Source organism: Bufo gargarizans, chromosome 7, assembly GCF_014858855.1.
Source record: "Bufo gargarizans isolate SCDJY-AF-19 chromosome 7, ASM1485885v1, whole genome shotgun sequence".
NCBI classification, from domain to species: Eukaryota; Metazoa; Chordata; class Amphibia; order Anura; family Bufonidae; genus Bufo; species Bufo gargarizans.
The window spans coordinates 175,852,289-175,875,851 of record NC_058086.1 but is presented as its reverse complement, the minus strand read 5'-3'; the positions used below and the strand labels follow the sequence as shown (position 1 = coordinate 175,875,851).

Genomic DNA, 23,563 nt, shown 5'->3' with positions numbered 1-23,563 from the left:
AAAATGAAATTAATAATAAAAGTACAGTGCTAACAATAACATACCGAAGAGGGTAAACAGACTTTGGGGCGAAACCATCTTTAGAAGGAGAGAAGAGCAAGCAGCGTAAGACAAGAAGAGAGAAGAGTCGAGGAAGAGCGGAGATGAACAGATCATCCATAACGAAGGGTGGTTCCCGTAGAATGGTGAAGGTGGTCATGGATCATGGTTCAAGGCAGTTAATTGGGGCAAGTTGGTCCGAGGAACATATTGTTCAAGCAAACAAGCATGAACACAAGGAGAGGGGAAAAGGGGAGGGGAAAAGGGAAGGGTGGGGTAGGTAAAGACAGACACATAAGATGGGAAAAGTTTGACAGCAGTAGTTGGAAAACAATAAGTAACAGGAGGAACGTCATACACAAGGAGGAGAAGGATGTAAAGGGGGGGGGGGGGGAGGGGTTGGGAGATGATGCACAACAAAAAGAAAAAAGAAGGGAGAAAATAAAATAAAGGTCAGTACAAAGGAAATGCAGGAGTTTGGTCAGAATAATGGTTGGCTTATGTACTGTACAAGAAAAACTAAAATGTAGTCATCCAAGACAAATATGGGGGAGGAAAAAACCAAAACACATTCATCAGAGTTCACAGTACTAATCTGGTTTGACGTTGGGAGGCATGCTGTAGAAACAAACTATGTTTTACATTTTAATGCATAAAGCATGGCTGGCTTTGAAATGAGTAGGAAGTGTCAAACGTGGATGGCTGGCTAATTATTTTAGACAATGTAAAATGACGAGACGTGACCTATGCTTCCCAGAATTGGCACAGAAATGGACAGACCTTTTAGAGTGAAGGAAAACAACTTGCACCCCTCCAGGATCTAAGCCTCTGAAAGCAAGGCCTGGAAAGCAGCAAGTCGCTCGCCGTCAATCTAAAATGTGGCGACACAGGAAACAGAACGTGAGAAAACAGCCATCAGGGAATGTCATCAAACTTCCCACATTTCATCCAGTATACTCAGCATCCAAACAGAAATGAAGGAGAGAGTACTGCCAGAGGAGAGACAGGTCTCAGAGATAGATACAGCGACAGAGAAGGTGAAAGTGTGGCCAGATACTGGAAAGAATAAGAGATTACTAAGACAGGAAGAGAGCTTCATCAAAATCTTTGGGAGAACCTTGAAAGAAAAATGTATTAGAGCAGTTGATACAAATCGAGATTTGTAGAAATAATAATAGAAAATAAAAAAAAAGCACATATGGAGAATATAGAAAAAAGGTAACTGATGGAAAATAAATCAAATGGAGGAAAGAAAAAAAAACACAAGCATGGCAAGAACTCATACAGATGATGTGGCCAATACAATTAACAGAGAAACTAAAAACAGGACCAGAGGTTTCAGGATAACCATAACTGCGCCCTGGTCGTGGCGACCTTTCTACAGCATTTACAATAACTCCACTTCACCTGTGTAAGTTTTTCCACGTTAGTCCAATAGCGCAAAGTAAAAAGTTTTAGCAAATAATGAAATAAGGACTGAATGTTATAAATATATATATAAAAAAATAAAATCAGAGTAGTCATGATTACACACATTTAACTTGAATTTGTGTCACTGACCTCTTCATTCAGATTGCTTACAAGAAGAACAGTGTTACCACCCGTTGTAACACCATGCATGCCAACACGGCCCGCGGCGGCGGCTGCAGCAGCAGCAGCTGCATTGGGTATTCCTAATGGGCTTAGTGCACCAGGAACAGCTGTAAAATTGAAACATACATGAACAAAATCTCACCCAAAAAATCCTTTTTTAAAAAAAAAATTTTTATTTATTAACCTGCAGTGTGATTAAAATGAAAAAGCTACGGGGAAGTCTAACAGAGCCCTTATTCATAATCCCCCCAGAAGCATGGACAGAAACTAAGAGGGGTTGTCTGAGTTCTTATGTTATAGTTCCAACCTAAAGCAAGAAAAAAACTACAGCAGCCCCCTCTCCCATTCATGTCTATGGGGCCGACGGAAATGGCCGAGCCAATGCGCAGCTATTTTCGGCAGCCCCATAGAAATCAATGGAGGGCGGCTGCACATGCGCAGTGCACCCTTCACAATGTTCCTCGCTCTGTTCTTCGTGTAGGTGCGAGTCCCAGGAGGTAAGACCCGCACCTATCAGACAATGGGAGCATATCCTGGTGATATGCCCCCATTGTCGGCGATAGCAAAACCCCTTTAAAGGGGAGCAGGTGTAATTACAGCTCCGCCATCCCATTCATTTCAATAGGACATTTCCCTCCTATTCAAGTGAAGTGAACAGATTACACCTGCTTGCCACTACAATGTCAACAGCGAGCAGGTCAACAAAAAGGACAACAGTGCTGCATTCCCTTTAGGCTACTTTCACACTAGCGTTCGGCTGTCCGCTTGTGAGCTCCATCTGAAGGGGCTCACAAGCGGACCCGAACGCTTCCGTCCAGCCCTAATGCATTCTGAGTGGACGCGGATCCGCTCAGAATGCATCAGTCTGGCGGCGTTCAGTCTCCGCTCTGCTCAGCAGGTGGACACCTGAACGCTGCTTGCAGCGTTCGGGTGTCCGCCTGGCCGTGCGGAGGCAAACGGATCCGTCCAGACTTACAATGTAAGTCAATGGGGACGGATCCGTTTGAAGATGACACAATATGGCTCAATCTTCAAACGGATCCGTCCCCCATTGACTTTCAATGAAAGTCTGGACGGATCCGTTCAGGCTAATTTCACACTAAGACATTTTTTGACAATATAATGCAGACGGATCCGTTCTGAACGGAGCCACCGTCTGCATTATATGAGCGGATCCGTTCAGAACGGATCCGCTCTGAACGCTAGTGTGAAAGTAGCCTTAAACAGCTGATTGGCAGGGGTGCCGGCAATCAGGTCCCTACTGATCTGATATTGATGACCTATCCTAAGGATAAGTCACTGATATAGCATAAGCAGAAGACCCCTTTAAGGAACCTATTGTGAGGACCACTGGGGGTCTCAGCAGGCAAAGCAATCCTACATTTGCCGCCTATCCTGCAAATAGGAGATAAATGCTGTTTGTGGGATAACAACCTTTCAGTGCTCACCAAGCTTAAGTAGTGATATAGTGAAAAGGAGGTTGGAATCTGTCTCTTCCCTCTTCCCATAGCTTTTCATTCACTTCCATATGCAGACATCATGCCTATTTACACATACTCATCAGCCCCTGAAAACAAGCCGTCCTTTCAGGATTCTACACCCAAGAGCGAGGCTGAGCTGAATGTATTGGAGTGGTAGTCTTAATAATTTACACTATGATTCTAATGTCAAACTATAGGCATTTTCAACATATTTTGGTAAACTTGCCTTTAAGATAACAAAATATTAGTAATGAAGGAACTAAGAATAGAAACCCCCCCCCCCTCCCGAAAACTGGAATTGTCAGTGCATGTCCATACAGACAGCGTCAGCTATTGAGAAGCACTGGAAATTGTGTCTGTAAAGCTCTTCTATGGCATGCGGTCAGCTCTGATACTAAGCAGACTGTACTGTATGAAATTTGTGGTTTACGAGGGAACCCATCTACACAGCCTGGCTTTAAATATCACTGTTTAAACGCAGTTGTCCTGAGGGGATGGGGTGAATATTTCCAGATGCACAGAACAGTTTACATCAGTCTCTTTATTTATGCAAGCACACCATATTAGGTTAACATCAGGGATCTGGAGCAGAACTGCAGCCACATAAAACATTGCTATACAGCACAGAAAACTATCAGATCATGGAGAAGAAAGCTGTATAAGGTAAAAGCAACGTAACATACGAGTATGTTTGGGACTCCACTAATGTGGAAAGACATTTGAAAGGCATACCTAGGAGGGACGTTTCCTTGGCAAAAGCCGCAGCTATAGCTGGATCTAATGCAGGCTGCCCATCCCCAGACGGCAAGTCTGGTCGTGTATAGTCTCGACTTTTGTCATTGTTGTACTTCACATTTAGGTTCACCAGCTTGGAAAAATCGATCCGGAGGGTACAACAAGCATTGTATATATTTTGCCCATCTAATGCCTGCAAAAAACAAAAACAAAAACACATTTAATATGTAGCACACTGTTAGTTATGCTCATTTCTCAAGTTTCATGTCATGAAGCTTATAGAGAGTGCCTAAATGGTGCAAGGAGTCTTATAGGCCAGGCAACGCTCCTCTGGAATTTTGGGAAGATATGCAAATGAGCTGTAAGCAAGCTCTGCCTCTACTGCCACCAGATGGAAGGTAGCTTTCCTATAAGTCAACGTTCGACCTTTTAAATGGACCTCGAGACATGACTTAGATAATATTTAAGCCAGCACCTCACCTGCAGACAGTTGTTTTGGGGAGACTGCCCCTTATCTGTGCCAAGCAGAGAGTACTGGCTTAACTGGGTGAGAGGCCTAGGTCAGGATTAAGGTGGTATACTATATCTCCTTGTGAAGATACACTGGTGCAGAACTGAGAGACTTAAAGGGGTTTTCGGAGATGTCAATACTGATGATCTATGCTCTGTATAGGTCTTCAGTATCTGATTGGTGGGGTTCCCCTGCCAATCAGCTGTTTGAGAATGCAGAGGCGCTCACCGTAACGCCGCAACCTTCTCGCTGCTTTCCATAGGCCAGTGACGACACGTTTGTTGGTCACATGGCCTTAGTGCAGCTCAGGTTTATAAGTGAATGCAGCTGAGCTGCGATACCTAGCACAGCCGATATACAATGTACAGCACTGTGCTTGGTAAGCATGGAAAAGGCAGCGGCACTCACTGGAGTGTGTCGGACCCCTACCAATCAGAGGACAGGTCATCAATATTAAAATTCCGGAAATGTATTCACATCCTTTTTAATGATTACACCACGAGGTCACCTACCAGCTTTGCCTGTTGTGCATTCACTGGGTCGGCATATTGAAGCAAAGCTTGAAACTGATTGTTTTTTGTGAATGTGATTATCTTCAACACTGTTCCAAACTTGGAAAAGATCTAGGGGTTAAAATAAAAATTAAAATAAAAGCATTATTAAAAACACTTACCTGCACAAATCAATTCATGAAAACAAGGAGAACCATTTGCTTCACAAACCTGGTGCAAGACATCAAGTGTTACAGGGTAGTACATGTTGTCAATGATGATTCTGAGCACTGGGCTGTGAGCAGAAGATACGGCATTCTCCGTTCCTGCTGTGTTAGCCACAGTGGAATTGGTAGTCTGAACGGCAGATACCGCCTGAAGCACTGCTTGGGCGCGCTGAAAGAAAAACACAAACAACTTTGAGGTGGTGGGAAAGAGCAGCTGCATTGTACAAGGCAATAAAAGGACATTTGCAGACACCACGTATTATATGGCAGAACAGGGAATAATACATAAGCAAAAGTTTGTTTAAATCTCAGTGAACCATTAAGCTATAAAGGCAGGCTTTCTTAGAGGCAAAGACGTTTTGACTCTTAACATTGGCATCTGCTCCTTCAAGGTATTCTCTGTGCATTACAATTTTGATTTTCCCACAACAGAATGTCCAAAAGACATTTACTTGGTTTGTAAAATTAACAGATAAAAGAAGCCCAGCATCTGGCGTTCACAGGATGCACAGCGCCCATACGGTATTCTGCATCACCAGGAAAAATGTTATCCTCCCCCAAGTCATTAATTTCGTACATCAGTTATACTGATTAAAAGGGAATCAGTCCCTGACAACTATCCTCTAAAGACTCGCTCAGACCAATCATTTCAGATTTCTGGTAGAACAGACATAGTTTACACTATATGGGAGGTTATCTTTTTATTGATCTGTTTGCCTTAAAGGGTTTCGGTCACCAGAAATACCTAAATTAAAGTGTCTGACATTAGAGATGTGCTAATGTCAGCTGAACCCAAGTAGCCTATATTTTTCTCTATGTCCCCATTTCTCCATATATGTAACTTTTAAAATATGCAAATTAGCCTCTAGGACTGGGGGGGGGGGGGGGGGGGGGCATTGCTCCTGCTCCTAGAGGCTCCGTTCTCCCACCTCTGTCACCTCCCACAAGTATTGATTGACAGGGCTAGACAGCGTTCGTATCCTCCTGTCGGCCCAGAGTGCACGTTAAATCTTGCGCCTGCGCAGTGCAGTGTTTGGTGCAGGCATAGCGAAGGAAGGACGCTCACTGGCTGCCGACTTCCTTACTGCGCTGAATACTGATCGACGCGGTACAGGTGCGAGATTTACCATGCACTCAGGGCCGGCAGGAGGATCCAAACGTTGCCTGGCTCTATCAATCAAGACTTGGAGGGAGGTGATAGAGGTGGGAGAAAGCCGCCCCCGGAGCAGAGCAACAAAAAAATAAAAATAATAATAAAAACTAAGAAAAAGGCTTTGAAACTCAAAAGGAAAAAGTTATGTAAATGAATATAAATACCTGGTTCAGTGCACTGTCTGTCTTAAGTTCTTTATGGTTAGAGTACTGAATATAGATTGGTTGGTTACGTAGGTGAGGTGTCATGGAAGTGTAATAGTTAACCATTGTGGAAGCAGATTCCTCTGTTGCCAATTCCAAAAAAGCCTAGAACATCAAGAGACTGGAATTAGGCAAACACAAGACATCAAGAACAATAGAAGATATTACACGGGGAGAACATGTATTCATATTAGGTCTGGATTTAAACTAAATATTCATGTTCAAAATTAGCAGATTAAGGAGATTCCCAGAATAAAGTACCGCTAATTCCACAGCTATACTGAAAAGAATGGTGTGCACAATATACCCTGTTTCCCAGCCTCAAACTACTAGGCATAGGACTGCCTAAGATGGAGCAGACACTGGATCTGTTTCGCTGAGAAGTGACATTTACTACAGTTCAGCAGGCCCAGGGAAAAAAAAAAATCTCTGAAAGTTAATGTCTCATGAGAAAAAGGGAGCTTTAAAAGTTAGAGCTTAAAGGGGGTGTCCCTTCTTGCAGTTTCCTTGGAGGGACCAAGCACCAGTCTGGATGGCTGGGCTTAAGGGGGTTGTCCGCTTTTTACTAATGACAACTTACCCTCAGGATAGGTCATCAATATCATATCAGTGGGGGTCTGACTCCTAGCCAATCAGCTGTTTGAAGTGGAAGCAGCACTCATAGAAGCGCTGCCTTCTCTTCATTGTTTGCCTGCTCGCCGCAACAATTTAAGTGGTGAGCAGGTGTAATAACAGGTATGGCGTCCGCATTCCGTTCTACGGAACAGTTGTCTGTACAAGTGAATACTACAGAGCCATCCCATAGACGTGAATGGGGACCCGATACATCTAATTACACCTGCTCACCACTGCAATTGCTGCAGGAAGCAGGTAAACAGAGCAGAGAAGGCAGCGCTTATATGAGTACTGCCTTCTCTTCAAACAGCTGATCGATGGGGGTCCAAATCCAGGGAGTACAGGTCATCAATAGTAAAATGCAGACAACTCCTTTAAGAAAAAAGCAGAGTGGGCCAGGGGGTCAGGAGTTACAGAAGCAGTGTGGCTTGTTCCACTATGCCGATTGCGAAACTACCATTGACTACAACTGGCGTCGGCGCTTAATTCCATCTTGCCATGGAAACAGCAGGATGTGACAACTCCTATAAGAAACAGTAGCACTTTTGGGTAAGGGCTCAGTGATTTTCATTTCAGACAACACAAACCAGCACAATACCCTTTTTCCCTAATCCCAGGGGATGTCTCTGCAGAAATTTTTTAAAATAAGGGTTATTCGGCAATCTCTAGAGTTGCAGTAGACATGTGCAACCACCACTCTATTCAAACCAGGAAATATGGGACCCCCATTTTTCATGATCGTGATGCCCCCAGCCAGCAGACCCTCATGCCCCTACTGTGTATAGGGGGTGGCTTTTGTGGGAAAACCTTTTTAAGCTTGTAGAAAATGGTGCAAGTGTTGTTTCATTTTGTATCGTGGTGAAGTGTGAAAGGGGAAAAATTAATTTTACCTGATTTTTTCCTTTTAACATCAGGATATTTGTTACTTTCCCAAAAGGCAACCCCAAAGCAATGACTTCAGTCTCTGTTACTTCACCGGGAAGTTTTCGGATATGAAGCACCCGGGAAGGTGCATTTTCCATTTTATCATCTCCTTTAAATTTTTTGTTATCATTTCCATTGGCTGGAAAACAAAATCAATAATGACATTAATCAATTGGAAAACATCTCAACTGGACCCGTAACCTCTTCTGACAGGTTTGTTTCAGTAACTACTTGCGTATCTGGAGCATCTATTCTTAATTGTGCCATTCCTTTATTATTCCTCATAGACCTTTTACAGGTGACTTGCCAGCAGTAATGGTCCATCTGGGTGTTACCAGTTGAGGGTGTGTCCCTGCGAAGCCCGACACTGACGGCACTGATTGGAGAGTGTCAGACTGTGCAGGGACGCACCCCCAACTGGTAACACTCAGATGGACCATTACTGCAAACAATTTAGTCAAACTTCTAGTAGGAATAATAAAAGAATGGCACAACAGAGTCATATGAAAAACCGCTTGAGAATTATTATTACAATTAGTTACTGAAATAGACATGTCAGGAGAGGTGACAGGATCTCTTTAACAAAGTCAAACAATCTTTACTATGAAGCTGACAGCCGTCAGTATAATGTTCATAACGGAAAAACAAATCAAAACGCTGCTTCAATCATTACGTAATCTTTTGTAAAATTTCTAAAGGATATAAAAGGCAATTTTTCAATTTAATAGAAACTTCATTTCAAATAACCTTTCTAACATGGCAGATTCCCCTATCACCAGGAATCTTTCTCCTGGGAGGTGGCAGAATCAACTTTTTGGTATTGGTAAAAAAGTTGCCCGATAGTGCAACTGCCAGGAAATCGCTGCATGGCAGAGCTCAATGAAATGACGGGGTTTGTATAGGATTAGGAAAAGAAAACTTTTTAGCAGAAAAAGCACCACAGCTTCCACGGGTTGTCTGGTATTGCAGCTTAGTGTGATTGAAGTGAATGGGGATGAGCTGCAATTCAACACACGTCCTGTAGTCCAGTTTGGAGGAAATCTGCTGGGCTTTTCAAATTCTTGTCAACCCCTAGACATCTGTGCTTTGTGAAGCTTTGGGACACACTTCAAATTAGTTGAACATATACTAGTAGGAAGGCAGACGACCTATGTAAAGTATTTGCGCGGTAAGGACAAATCTTAATAGGGTATTCCCATCACATACAATGGGGATACAATTGCTAGGACTAGGAGAGCGGAGCGGGGAGAGCTGTGGCTGGAGGACCCTAGATTTACCGGGGTCCATCCACCACCAAGCGCCGCTCCCATATAAGTGAATGGGAGAGCACCACACACGCGTGGCCCCTGCTCCCATTCATTTCTATGGGGCAGACGAAAATAGCCGAACCAGCGCTCGGCTATTTTCGGCAGCCCAATAGAAACGAATGGAGGGTGGCTGCACATGTGCAGTGCGCCCTGCGTTAATCTCCCCGCTCCGTTCTCATTGTATCAGACAGACAATGGGGGCATATCCTAGCAATATGCCTTCTTTTTCTGAGATGGCAAAACTCCTTTAAAAGGGGCAATAAAAATATGAATGAATGCTAAAAGCAAGCAAGAAATCTGGTTTCACATGTGGATTGTCAGTTTGCAGCACTATGTGTCAGGATAATGCAGAAATGTAGATGTCCTGCATCCAAGTCTACATGCACATGGCAGTGAAATAAAAATGGCAAAGAAAGCCATTCTGCAACCATTTTTCGTTTCCGTTTTTCTGGCCATTTTTAATGCCAGTTTTGCATCCTTTACTTTAAAAAATGTCACTAAAAATGGATGATAGTCACTGGCTTTTTTATTTCAATCTCAGCCCCTGGCATTACTATTATCCACCATAGTGGCACCCATCATTACTAATGTGCAGCATATTGTTTTTAAGCATGCACAGGGACTGTTGTTCTTCACTTGATGCAGAAGGACCTGCTATCCCAGCGTGATGAAAACGCTAAAAGCACAGGTCCTTCTGCATCAAGAGAAGAGCAACTGTCTGTGAGTGTAAGCGGAGGAGGAGTCATTTTTATTTTAAATCCTAAAAGGCAATTTTTTTACTATTTCACGGATGCATTTCCTGTCTAAGCCGTGAAAACAGCCAAAAATAGGACACGTCCTGCCATAAAAAAAAAAGAATAAAAAAATAAAATAAAATATATATATACATACACACACACACACACACACACACACACACACACACATATAAAAAAAAGTCTTGTGAATTGGCCCATAGACTTCAACTGCCTCTAAAAACATGTTTGACGTTTTTTGTGTCGTGTAAATGCAGCCTTAGGCTGGAGGCTGAATCAATCTTTGTCCTACTGCACACAGGACTCGTTAGACATTCTCCTGCTTTAGCCACTTGTCTTACAGCTTGTCACACAAGGGGGGACATGGATGACAGACTTATTCCTTACATATTTCTCAGTTTTACTTGTAACATGAGACAACAATGCATTTTCTGTTTTTAGAATTCCTTTTAACATATGCAATGTTCATGTTAGCCCCAAGGCTCTTGCTACTAATGGAGCCATGACAGCACCGATTGATCCGACTCAATATAGGTTCTAAAGAAAACTTAATGAATCTTTTTTAAAGCAAAAACAGCGCAGGCCAATTTCACCAATTTTCGTTTCTATTTTCCGGTATCGAGGTCTGTCATAGGCTCTCAATACTGGGGAAAAATAAAACTTCTGTTTTGTCCCTATTCATTGTCAATGGGGTCAAAGTGTAACTGAACAGAAGGGAGAGCTCCAAAATACATTCTGTTCCGTTTGGTTGCGTTCCCATATGGGCATGCTGCGGTTTTCTTTCCGTCATGGGATGCAGAGCCAGACGGATCCATCATGACCCACAATGCAAGTCAATGGGAAAGGAGCCATTTATCTCTGACACAATAAAAAAAAGGGAACCGTCCCCCATTGACCTTCAATGGAGTTCATGACAGATCTGTCTTGGCAATGGTAAAGATAATACAACCGGATCCGTTCATAACGGATGCAGACGGTTGTATTATCAGTAACGGAAGCATTTTTGCTGAACCCTACCGGACACAACAAAAACGCTAGTGTGAAAGTACCCTTAGAAAAGTATGTACCCCTCCTTTTACTATACCACATTTCAGGACTGTTCCCATACCTGAGTAAACTGTACAATGAAGTGTTCAAAGGAAATCCTTTCCATAAACAAACACTAGCACCCCAAATATCTATAATACATAAAGACGGGAAGGACCTGGCTATATGTAATAATTATCGACCGATCTCTCTTCTTAAGGGTCCATTCACACGTCCGTTTTTTCTTTCCTGATCTGTTCCGTTTTTTCAGGAACAGATCAGGACCAGATCTGGACCCATTCATTTTCAATGGGTCCTGGAAAAAAATCGGACAGCACAATGTGTGCTGTCCGTTTCCGTTGTTCCGTTCCGCATGTCCGTTTAAATATAAAACATGTCCTATTCTTGTCCTGAAAAATCGGATCCTGGTACAGTACAAAGTCAATGAATCCGCAAAAAACGGATGACATTCGGATGTCATCCGTTTTTTGCGGATTCCGTTCCTGGAAACACAACATATTTATTTATTTTTTTTCTATTTTTTTTCAAAGAAATCCAAACAACTTTATTTGATTATTGAAATGTATACATGTTTCCGTTTTTTGCGGATCCGCAAAAAACGGATGACATACGGATGACATACGGAAACATTTTCAGGAACAACGGATCCGCAAAAAACGGACCGTTTTTCAGGATGAAAAAAAACAGGACGTGTGAATGGACCCTAACACTGACTTGAAACTTTTTTCAAAAATTATAGGAAATAGGTTGCAGAATATCCTTCTCTCTCATTGCCCCTGATCAAGTCGTATTTGTGCCTAAGGCCTCTTTCACACTGGCGTGTGCGGCCGGTTGCCGTATTGCGGCCTGCAATACACGAGCGCAATCCGTGGGGCAGCCGCAGCGGATCGCGGACCCATTCACTTGAATGGGTCCGCGATCCGGCCGTTCCGCAAAAAAATAGGACATGTTCTATCTTTTTGCGGAACGGAAGTATGGGATGTACCCCCACGGAAGCACTCTGTAGTGCTTCCGTAGGGTTCCGTTCTGCATCTCTGAATTTGCGGACCCATTCAAGTGAATGGGTCCTCATCCGTGATGTGGAATGCCCACAGAACAGAACCCGTGTACTGCAGATCCGCAAATGCGGTCTGCAATACGGCAATGAGGCGTACACGCCAGTGTGAAAGAGGCCTAATAGAGAGGGAAAAGACATCTATAGGGTTTTACAACTGATCTAATTTGCCAAACTCACAGCCAAACCTTTGATGCTGCTCAGCACCGATGCCAAAAAGGAATTCGACAGGGTTGATCGGGACTACTTATTATCTTCGCCTTTAATTTCTACATGATTTGCTCCTGATGTTCTGTAGATTTTATTATTTTCCCTTATAACATGGCTATAAGGGAAAATAGCATTCTTAATACATAATGCTTACTAAAATGTGCCTTGAGGGGTTAAAAAAAAGGAGATTTTTGTATAACTTACCAGTTAAATCTCTTTCTCGCTCTTCCTTGGGGGACACAGACCTTGGGTATAGCTCAGCTCCCTAGGAGGCGTGACACTAAGTAAAACTGTTAAGCCCCTCCTCCATCAGCTATACCCTCAGCCTGGAGATAGAGGCTACCAGTTGCGTGTCCAAGTAGTGAAAGGAAAACAACCAATAACAGGAACAACCAACCAGCAACCCAACGGGGCGCCAAACCATAACCCTGTAACCAAACACAGAAGGGTGGGTGCTGTGTCCCCCAAGGAAGAGCGAGAAAGAGATTTAACTGGTAAGTTATACAAAAATCTCCTTTTCTCGCCCATTTTCCTTGGGGGACACAGACCTTGGGACGTTCAAGAGCAGTCCAAGAAGGGAGGGACCACAAACCCAAGGCGGAACACCACCAGTGCATCAGGAAACCGCTGCCTGCAAAACCAGGCGACCCAAAGCAGCATCCGCTGATGCATGCGTATGCACTCTATAGAACTTTGTGAAAGTGTGCAGAGAGGACCAAGTGGCTGCCTTGCACAACTGTTCAGCCGAGGCCCGATGCCTCTGCGCCCAGGAAGCACCGACTGCTCTGGTGGAATGAGCAGTGATGCCGAAAGGCGGAGCTCTGCCCTTGGCTCGATAAGCCTCAGACACCGCCAGTTTAATGAAACGGGCAATAGCCACCTTGGAGACCGCCAAACCCTTGCGCGAACCCTCCGGAACCAAAAACAGGGAGTCCGTGCGCCGAAAGGATCCGGTGACCTCCAAGTAAATCCTCCACGCCCTGACCACATCCAGACGGTGCAGCTCCCGTTCCCTGGGGTGGGAAGGAGAGGGACAGAGCGACGGAAGGACGATGTCCTCATTGATGTGAAAGGCGGAAACCACCTTTGGCAGGAAGGTCGGGACAGGCCGAAGCACAACCTTATCCTGGTGGAAGACCAGGAAAGGGTCGGAGCAAGAAAGAGCCGCTAACTCCGACACCCGTCGGAGAGACGTGATGGCCACAAGAAAGATGACCTTGCAGGACAGAAGACGAAGGGAGACTTCCCGTAAAGGCTCGAAGGGGGTGGATTGGAGCGCCGAGAGCACCACATTCAGGTCCCAGGAAGGAACTGGAGGGCGGTACGGCGGAACAGAGTGAGCCACCCCTTGTAAGAAGGTCTTAATGGGCCCTAGAGGGGCCAGGGGACGCTGGAGAAGAATAGACAGCGCCGAAATCTGTCCCTTCAGAGAACTGAGGCTCAGCCCCAGGTCCAGACCCGACTGGAGGAAGGACAGGAGTGTGGGAAGGGAGAATCGGAGAGGAGGGATGCTCCGGGACTCACAGAACCCCAGATAGGACCTCCAACCCGATAGTAGATCCTAGAGGACACGGGCTTACGAGCACGGATCATGGTGCGGATTACGTCCGCGGAGAAACCCCGTCGCGCTAAGACGGCGGTCTCAATAGCCACGCCGTCAAACGAAGCGAGCCTAAAAGCTCGTGGAAGATCGGTCCCTGAGAGAGAAGGTCTTCCCTGGAGGGCAGTGGCCACGGTGTGCGTCTGCCAACAGCAATATTAGGTCGGCGTACCAAGACCGGCGGGGCCAATCCGGGGCGATTAAAATCGCGGGAACGCCCTCTGCCGCGATCCTCCGAAGAACCCGTGGCAGGAGGGGAAAAGGAGGAAAGACGTACAGAAGGGAGAATTCGCGCCACGGAAGGACGAGCGCGTCGGCGCCGTATGCCTTCGGGTCCCGTGCCCTGGCCAGGTATAGGGGGACCTTGTGGTTGAATTTGGAAGCCATGAGGTCCACGTCGGGGCGACCCCAGCGAAGACAAAGGGCTTCGAACACCTCTGGGTGCAGGGACCATTCTCCCGGGTCGATGGTGAACCGGCTGAGGAAATCCGCCGCCCAGTTGTCCACCCCCGGGATGTAAATCGCGGATAAGGCCGGCACGTGCGTCTCCGCCCAGAGGAGAATGAGGGTCACCTCTTGCATCGCTGCGAGTGCCTCCCTGATGGTTTATGTATGCCACAGCCGTGGCATTGTCCGATTGGATCCGAACAGGGTGGCCCTTCAGTAGATGGGTCCAGTGTCTGAGGGACAGAAGAATCGCCCTCAGTTCCAGAATATTGATTGGAAGTCTGGACTCCGATAGAGACCAAACGCCCTGGACGGACCGGGGAGGGAAAACCCCCCCCCCCCACCCCCGTAAGCTGGCATCGGTGGTAATCACCAGCCAGTTCAGTGGGAGGAAGGACTTCCCCCTTAGAGGGATATGCAACCACCAGCTGAGGGAAGCCCGAGCCAGGGGAGGCAGCAGAAAGGTCCTGTCCAGACTCCCCGGTGATTTGTCCCAGGCCGACAGAATTGCCCTCTGAAAGGTGCGGGATCGGAATTGTGCGAACGGCACCGCTTCGAAACAGGCAACCATCTTCCCCAACAACCGCATGCTGGATCTGAGGGAAGGGCGGCGATGACGGAGGAGACTGTGAACCGACCCGCGCAGGGCCAGACGCTTGTCCGACGGGAGGCGGACCTCCGCCAACTCTGTATCCAGGAGCATCCCCAGGAAGATCAGCCGTCTGGAGGGGATAAGGGAAGACTTGGGGTGGTTGATAACCCAACCGAACCGCGTCAGGGTCTCCAGGGTGAGTTCCACACTGCCGGATGCCTGAGCGAAGGAGGGTGCCTTGACCAGGATGTCGTCCAAGTATGGGAGAAGAAAAACACTTCTTGAACGTAGAAGGGCCAAGACAGGGGCCAGGACCTTGGTGAACACCCGAGGAGCCGTCGCCAGACCAAAGGGAAGGGCGACGAATTGGAAGTGATCGTCCCCCACCGCGAAGCGCAGGAAGCGGTGATGACATGGAGCAACCGGAACGTGGAGGTATGCATCCTGAATGTCGATCGAAACCATGAAATCCCCACTTTCCAGGGAGGCCACTGCGGACCTGAGAGACTCCATCCGGAATCTCTGCAGTCGGAGAAAACGGTTCAGGCGTTTTAGGTCCAAGATCGGTCGCACTGAGCCTTCCTTCTTGGGAACCACAAAGAGGTTCGAGTAGAACCCCCTGAACCTTTCCGTCGGAGGCACGGGGGCGACGACACCCTTGTCCATTAGAGAGCGAATGGCCGCGAAGAAGGCGGCCGCTCGTACGGGATCCCGCGGAGGACGGGATCGGAAGAAACGGTCTGGCGGAATGGACGCAAATTCGATCTTGTATCCGCAAGATACAATCTCGAGCGCCCATGCGTCTGAGATGTGGGCCCGCCATACGTTCCTGAACAGGAGAAGGCGGCCCCCCACCCGGGTGGGTGGGGGCGCACCTTCAGGCAGAGGGCTGCTGGCCTGTGGGAGCCCGTGCAGGCTGGGACTTGCGCCAGGTAGGTTGCGTCCGAAAAAACGGCTTCTTGCGTCTATCCTGGGCTGGGCCAGAGGAAGAAGAACTGGCCGCGGGTCTAGACCCGGTGGTCTTGCGAAAGGACCGAAACCGGGACGAACCAGCGCGACCACGGGGGGCGCCCTTTGGCCTGGACTGGGGGAGGAGAGTACTCTTCCCACCCGTGGCCTCTGATATAAGTTCGTCCAGACGGGTCCCGAACAGGCGGGAACCCGTAAATGGTAGGCCGGCCAAGGAGCGTTTGGAAGCGGCGTCCGCCGCCCAAACCTTCAGCCAGAGTTCCCTCCTGACAGAAACTGCCAGGGCAGAGGAACGGGCAATGAGGGCACCCGCATCAAGGGAGGCCTCACAGACGAATTTTCAGGCCTGAACAATTAGTTGGGCTAAGGAACGGAGGTCCTGAACAGGGACGTCCGACCCTAACTCCCGTTCCAGTTGCAAACCCCATTCAGAGACCGCTTTACCAACCCAGGCGGAGGCAAAGACCGGTCTAAGGGCTGAACCAGAGGCAGTAAATATGGCCTTGGAGAGGGATTCCGTACGACGGTCCTCAACAGACTGGAGGGAAGATCCGTCCTGTACCGGAATAGTAGTGCTTTTGGACAGGCGAGCCACGGGAGGATCAACCTTAGGCGGGGATGTCCACGTGGTCACAGAATCCGCTGGAAAGGGATAGCAAATGTCCAGCTTTTTGGGTGTAATGAAGCGGACGTTAGGCCGGGTCCAAGCCTTGGATACCACAGAAGAAAAATCAGCGTGTATGGGAAAAACCTTGGAGGCCTGTCTGGGGCGGAGAAAGGACACGCCGGCCTGTTCGGAGCTGGGGGGGGGGGGGGGGTCATCGTGTATCTGAAAGGTATCACGGATACTAGCGATAAGATGCCCCACCGCGGACGCCAATTTGGACGGAAGCTCTGAGTCCATGTCCACTTCCGAATCTGCCAGTTCTCCCTCAGAAAGCGTATCCCTTTGAGAGGATAGACTTGACTCAGCTCGCACGCATGGCGGAGAGAGCGAAGCATCTGGAGAAGATGTGCGCTCAACCCTTGAACGTTTCTGAGTATGCCGGGCCCTGGAAGATTCGCTGGGAGGCAGGGAACCAGTGGGGGCGGCAGAAACGGTAGTCCCAGCGGGTGCGACAGGGATTGTGGCAGCCTGCGGGAGAGGCGGTCTATCCACGAGACGGCCCACTACGTGTGTAAGGCTTTCCACTGCCTGAGACAGAGACCTAGCCCAGTCAGGGGGTTCAGAGGCACCGGGGGTCGCAGCGGGAAGCGGGCCCTGCACCGGGGCCTGACATGCAAGGCAATGCGGCTCAGATTGCCCACGCGGAAAAAGTTCCTTACAGGCGGTACAGGCATGGTACCAGGGTTTGGGGGCACCCGTGGGATCTGACATGCTGAAAGGTGGTTGTACTCTAATACAGAGACCACAAGGGGTTATAGCAGCTATGACCAGGAGGGTTAGGAGAGGGTTAACTGTCCTACCAGTGCCTCAGAAGAACGTCAGGAGTAGAGATGGAGCAGATCAGTAGCAGCAGAGAGCAGCAACAGCAGTGAGCCAGCAGATAGCGCCCACAGAAGCCGAGCGATGTACACAGGAGTTTAGAGTCCCCCACCGTGTCTCAGCTTCCTGTCAGGAGTGAGGAAGCGCGGGAAATCTCAGCAGAATCGCGGGGAAAACAAGCTCCGCCCCCTCCTGAGCTTGCTCCGCCCCCAACATGACGCGCGTAAGCCACGCCCCCTGCTGCCGAAAATGCTCTCAGGGCTAAGTAGAAACCAGACGCCAGAAAATAAAGGGCCCGCAGGCCCCTAGAGTGCGGCGATTTGCCCAGGTGGGTGACCCTCTGCCACCAAGTCCCCTGTTCCGCCGAGAAACAAGCTCCGCCGCGATTTGCCCATGTCGGGCATAAGCCCCGCCCCCCGATCGGAACGGAGCGGGCGGCGGCGGGAAGGGAGACCGGGCTGAAGAAAGCAGCGTGGGGGGAACGGCGTTCAGTGGGAGGAAGGCGGCCCCCCTGCTGAGGATAACCTGAGGGGAGCTGGGGAGGGTCTGCTTGAGCGCTCAGAATAAGCGACCACGGGTGCCCCCCTTACCCAGAGGGGTAGGTGCTGCAAATAGGGACGGGGTATGGGCTGGAATAGCCATCTCACCGAACGACGTCTTCACCCTCAGTTCCTTCCAGCAGGGTCGCCCCTTCAGCCACTGGCACCGCAGTGGCAGGAAGCTGGTAGAGGGGCTTGGCGTGCGGGCAACCCCCTAGCTGGCGGGATGTAGGGGAGCCATTGCTGCCCAGATCCTCCTATTGCTTCTGTGGGGGAGGCAGCAGTGCAGATAAGTTGGCACTGGCGCAGCTCAACCCCGGGAGATCAGAGAGGTCCATGCGTCTCTGGTATCCCTAGGAAAAAGTAAAATAACATAAAATATCAAGGAGAAAACAGCCCTGCAGTAGCAGGGGGTGTCTTGCCTCCTTGGACACTAAGCTAAAACTGGTAGCCTCTATCTCCAGGCTGAGGGTATAGCTGATGGAGGAGGGGCTTAACAGTTTTACTTAGTGTCACGCCTCCTAGGGAGCTGAGCTATACCCAAGGTCTGTGTCCCCCAAGGAAAATGGGCGAGAAATTAAATTAACTCACCTCATCCACTTGATTGCGCAGCCGGCATAGTCTTCTTTCAGGACCTGCAAAAAGACCTTTGATGACGTAATCACGATCCCCACGTGGTAACGCCAGCGCAGGTCCTGCTGAATGAAGATAGAAGGATCTTCTTACGTCCAAGGTCCTTTTGCAGGTCCTGAAAGGAGAAGGAAGACTATGCCGGCTGCGCAATCAAGTGGATGAGGTGAGTTAATTATTTTTTTTTTAACCCCTCAAGGCACATTTTAGTAAGCATTCTGTATTAAGAATGCTATTATTTTCCCTTATAACCATGTTATAAGGGAAAATAACACAGTGAATAGACTTTAATGGGGTCCAGGGTTGCTCATCCCCATCACCTCCTAGCAACCATGCGTGAAAAATAAATAAAATCGCACAGCACCCGCACTTGCGATTTTTACGCAGACCCATTCATTTCTATGGGGCCTCCTATGTGTGAAAAGCACAGAATATAGAACATGCTGTGATTTTCACACAATGCACAAGTGATGCGTAAAAATCACCACTAATCTGCACAGCCCCATTAAAGTGAATGGGTCCTGATTTAGTGCGGGTGCAATGTGTTCACCTTAAAGGGAACCTGTCAGGCTACTTTCACACCTGCGTTCGATCGGATCCGTTCTGAACGGATCCGCTCATATTAATGCAGACGGTGGCTCCGTTCAGAACGGACCCGTCTGCATTAGAACTTAGAAACATTTTCTAAGTCTGAAAGTAGCCTGAGCGGATCCGTTCCGACTTTACATTGAAAGTCAATGGGGGACGGATCCGCTTGAAGATTGAGCCATATGGTGTCATCTTCAAGCGGATCCGTCCCCATTGACTTACATTGTAAGTCGGAACGGATCCGCTCGCCTCCGCACGGCCAGGCGGACACCCGAACGCTGCTTGCAGCGTTCAGGTGTCTGCTCACTGAGCGGAGCGGAGGCTGAGCGCTGGCAGGCGGATGCATTCTCAGTGGATCCGCCTCCACTGAGAATGCATTAGGGCCAGACGGCTGCGTTCAGGGCCGCTCGTGAGCCCCTTCAAACGGAGCTCACGAGCGGACACCTGAACGCAGGTGTGAAAGGAGCATCACCGGGATTTTGTGTATAGGGCTGAGGACATGGGCTGCTAGATGGCCGCTAGCACATCCGCAATACCCAGTCCTCATAGCTCTGTGTGCTTTTATTGTGTAAAAAACCTGATTTGATACATATGCAAATTAACCTGAGATGAGTCCTGTATGTGAGATGAGTCAGGGACAGGACTCCTCTCAGGTTAATTTGCATATGTATCAAATCAGGTTTTTTACACAATAAAAGCACACAGAGCTATGGGGACTGGGTATTGCGGATGTGCTAGCGGCCATCTAGTAGCCCATGTCCTCTGCTCTATACACAAAATCCCTGTGACAGGTTTCCTTTAAGCATTGCACTCGCACGGAAACCTCACCTGTGTGAAAGGGGCCTAAATGTAATACTGATGTATTGTTTATACTATTGATAAAACTAATAAAAAAAAAAAAAGAGAGAGTTTTGACGAGAAAAGAAACATATGCACCTTGCAAATGTGTAGCAAGCCTAATGTACAGGAAGGTGAAAACAACAAAAGTTCTATTAAAGCACTTCAATGCGCAAAACATATCCATAAAGAGGGTTTTGTTCTTGCCGTACAGAAATCTCCTGTTTTGTTTGAAAACTGCCAATGTAAAACATTTAGGTCGCTGCTCATGGGCATTTCTGCACCTGCTTTACTGTCTTCTCCCAGCAGAAAATGACCTTGGAATAAGTGAGGAAAGCACCAATGAATAGATTCTCTACAATGTCATAATCATGGGGAATAATTCTACACTGTATGTCTGAATCCCATTTACCGGCTAACAAAAGGCTCCGCACATTCCCAACAGCTTTATTTTTAAAGTGTCCTAAATGTATGCCTTTACAAAACTGCTATTCACATCTAGTGAGAACATGCAAAGAAAAGAAGCTCCCTTTTGGAGGCCCAGATGACGGCTGTTTCAAGGTAAATTAAAATAAAGTACACAATCGAGAAATTGGACGCTTTTTCATCACCCAGAAAATTGAAACTTATGGAATCAATAATGGAGCATTTGGAGTGGGGGCGTTACAGTACAGCTAGATTTTGTTCCAGTATGATTCTGACTTTAACTCTTTTGTTGACAACGCACTGAAAAATTCATGTAAATACAGCACACCCAACAAAGCCAGGCATTGGCTGAATATGGAGCACAGATCACAAAAAGCATAGTAAAGGCAGTCCTTGTAGACACATATGTCCATGTTATTACGACCTCCAGACAGCCAGCATGTCGACATACAGCTGGGGTTTAGTGTTCCAAACCTGCCCAGTACTAAGTTACATTAATTACCAGAGGGGAGTCCGGGCTCTTCTCCAGCATCTCACCTATGCTTTGTTCCAGTAAAGCTGACGACAATGCACCTCGCCTCACTATGCATGCGCCGAATGTGCAGTGCTCAACTTGATCGGCCCGAGGCTGCTGGAAGGGAATCCGGACTTAGCGCCAGTAATTTACGTGTCCTTCATCTCTTATACAATTTTGTTAGAGGTTGCTGGTTTAGTAGCCCCAAATCTACTGACAGGTTCAGTTCAATAATTCAGATAAAAATAAATAAAAAATCCAAAACAGACTTCCAATGACCGACATGGAAAACCATGATGTGACTCAAGGCATGTAGCAAGAGTGTTTGGTGAAAATCCTTCATCAAACCTATATTTTACACAACAGCACCTGAGAGAAGCTGCTCAACGACCTGCTGTCTGCAGACACCATAGCTTGACTACAGCCCTTCCAGGTCCTTACACACAGTGGTATCAACATGGGTATGGAAATAAAAATAAACTACTACTTGTTGAAGGACTAAAGCGGGGGCTCGATCTACTTGTCCCTCATGACAACCTACTTGTCCCGATACAAAAAATAATTTTAAACCTAAACCATATTTCAATGCACCGCCACGCTTCCTTATGCAGGGAGGTGGCTGGCTTGCGTTCCAGTCTTTGTGGTGTGAAATGACTAAGTTTAGTCCTCATTCACACTAGACGATTCTGTCCAGAATGCACTACATCTCAGCCGGCTCACTATGTTGTGGGGCAGGAGGGGGCGTGACGATCCATTGAAGTGAATGGCACCGTAGCCACAGCCGCAGGCAATGGGATCGCAAGGCACAATTATGCCTGAGGTCCGGTCAAAATGCTGCTTGCAGCATTTAGTTTGGACTGGACCACAGGCATAATGTGCCTTGCGATCCTGTGCAGCCGATCGCATTGCAGCAGTTGGCCATGGTTATGGTGCCAATCACCTCAACAGACCACTACACCCCCTCCTGCCCTACAATATAGTTAGCCGGCCGCAATGCGGTGCAGTGCATTCTGGACAGAATCAGGCCGGAACGCACTGCCTGGTGTGAACGAGGCCTTAATGTGATCACAGCAATCAGTTTAGTGCACACGCTTTCTCTTAGCACATTACTACCCGTACCTCTAGGTGGTTTAAGCAAATTAGCTGCTGACGTGGCATGGAAAGGGGGGTCCTCTGAGGGATGCTGGAAGAGTTGAGAGTTCTATCAATGCCCTTGGCTGGCTCTGTCAATGCTCCTCCCCCCAAGCTGGAGACGTGACAGAACCTTTCATTGCGCCACCCCTCCAGCTCTGTCATTTTTTTCTTCCCCACGCTGTAACTACACCACGGTAGAAATGGTTCTACAATTTTTGCAATGGTGGGCAGTGCGCCCTCCCCGGTATTAAAATCATTGGTGGGCAGTGCGCCCTCCCCGGTATTAAAAATTATTGGTCGGCAGTGCTCCCCCCCCCAAATCATTGGTGGCAGCGGCAGTTCCGATCGGAGTCCCAACATTGTAACTCACAGGTCTGTGCAGCGCATTGCTTATGCTTTTAGCAATGCGTCACACAGACCCGTGAGTTACAAGAAGGAGCAACCAGGCGGCCACAGCACATGTAAGTATAATGCTGCTGAGTAACTGACCATGGCAGACAGGACTTCAGTAGCGTCCTGGATGCCAAGCATTACACTGCTGGGACTCCCACCGATCGGAACTGCCGCTGCCACCAATGATGGAGGGTGCACTGCCCACGAATTATTTTAATACGGGGGGTGGGGACGTGCACTGCCCACCAATGCAAACATTGTAGAAACATGCCCGGCACCCGACCTCTGACAGGGAGCTGCCATCCGTGCAATTAACCCCTCAGGTGCCACCATGGGAACACCTCGGGTTTAGAATATACCATCGGATCAGAGGGTATATTTTAACTTCAAGCGTCCCCGTGACCATGGGAACGCCTCTCCACACCCAGCTCGTCGCCGATCCACTGCATCCACTGCTCCGGTAAACAAAGCCATCTCAGCCCTGCTACTTGCACGCAGCAGGGCTAAGCTACTGAAAAAACTACCTGCCTGGCACAGGGCGATACGATTTCCACACCCTTGTATCAAGGTATATCAGTTCACTGGTCAGAGAGGGTGACCACCAGAAGCAGCTCACATTATGACTGTCAGAAGGAATGGAGGAGGGGGCAACAGCAAGAACCATGTCTTGGTGACTGGCAAACATTGGGCAATTGGTGGCAGTATTACACTGCAAGATGATCGCTAATGAGCGTTACTACGAAAGCTTGTTAGCAATCATCTGCCAAAAATAATAATAATCAGCAGGTGTAATACAGGCATTAGTCCTCTCATGAGAACTAGAGGAAGTTTTGGGAGCACTCCGTTTTTTGTATTTGGTCAGTCTCTATGAAAGGCTAATTAGACACTAAACAAACACCACTTTAAAACTTTAAGGTTGGAATAGGATGTTGTGATTCTGTGGGAGAAAGGGAGTTAGATGCCTAACGGTGTAACCAGAAGTTATTACGAAGACTGGATAACTTGCTTTACGATCCCATGTTACTTCATCGCTGTCACAAGAACAAATGGTGATCACACTATA

General features: G+C 47.8%; 1 protein-coding gene across 1 annotated transcript in view; it reads right to left on the bottom strand.

Annotated features, from left to right (window-relative positions):
* PTBP2 (polypyrimidine tract binding protein 2) overlaps window positions 1–23,563 on the bottom strand; it is a 52,093-nt gene that overhangs the window by 8,265 nt on the left and 20,265 nt on the right. The window contains exons 4-10 of the mRNA XM_044301244.1: window positions 7,939–8,111; window positions 6,395–6,538; window positions 5,082–5,246; window positions 4,872–4,982; window positions 3,846–4,041; window positions 1,600–1,739; window positions 45–78 (exon numbers count right to left, since the gene is read on the bottom strand). Of these exons, the coding sequence (XP_044157179.1) occupies window positions 45–78; window positions 1,600–1,739; window positions 3,846–4,041; window positions 4,872–4,982; window positions 5,082–5,246; window positions 6,395–6,538; window positions 7,939–8,111 (963 nt within the window). The remainder of the gene's footprint in view (window positions 1–44; window positions 79–1,599; window positions 1,740–3,845; window positions 4,042–4,871; window positions 4,983–5,081; window positions 5,247–6,394; window positions 6,539–7,938; window positions 8,112–23,563) is intronic.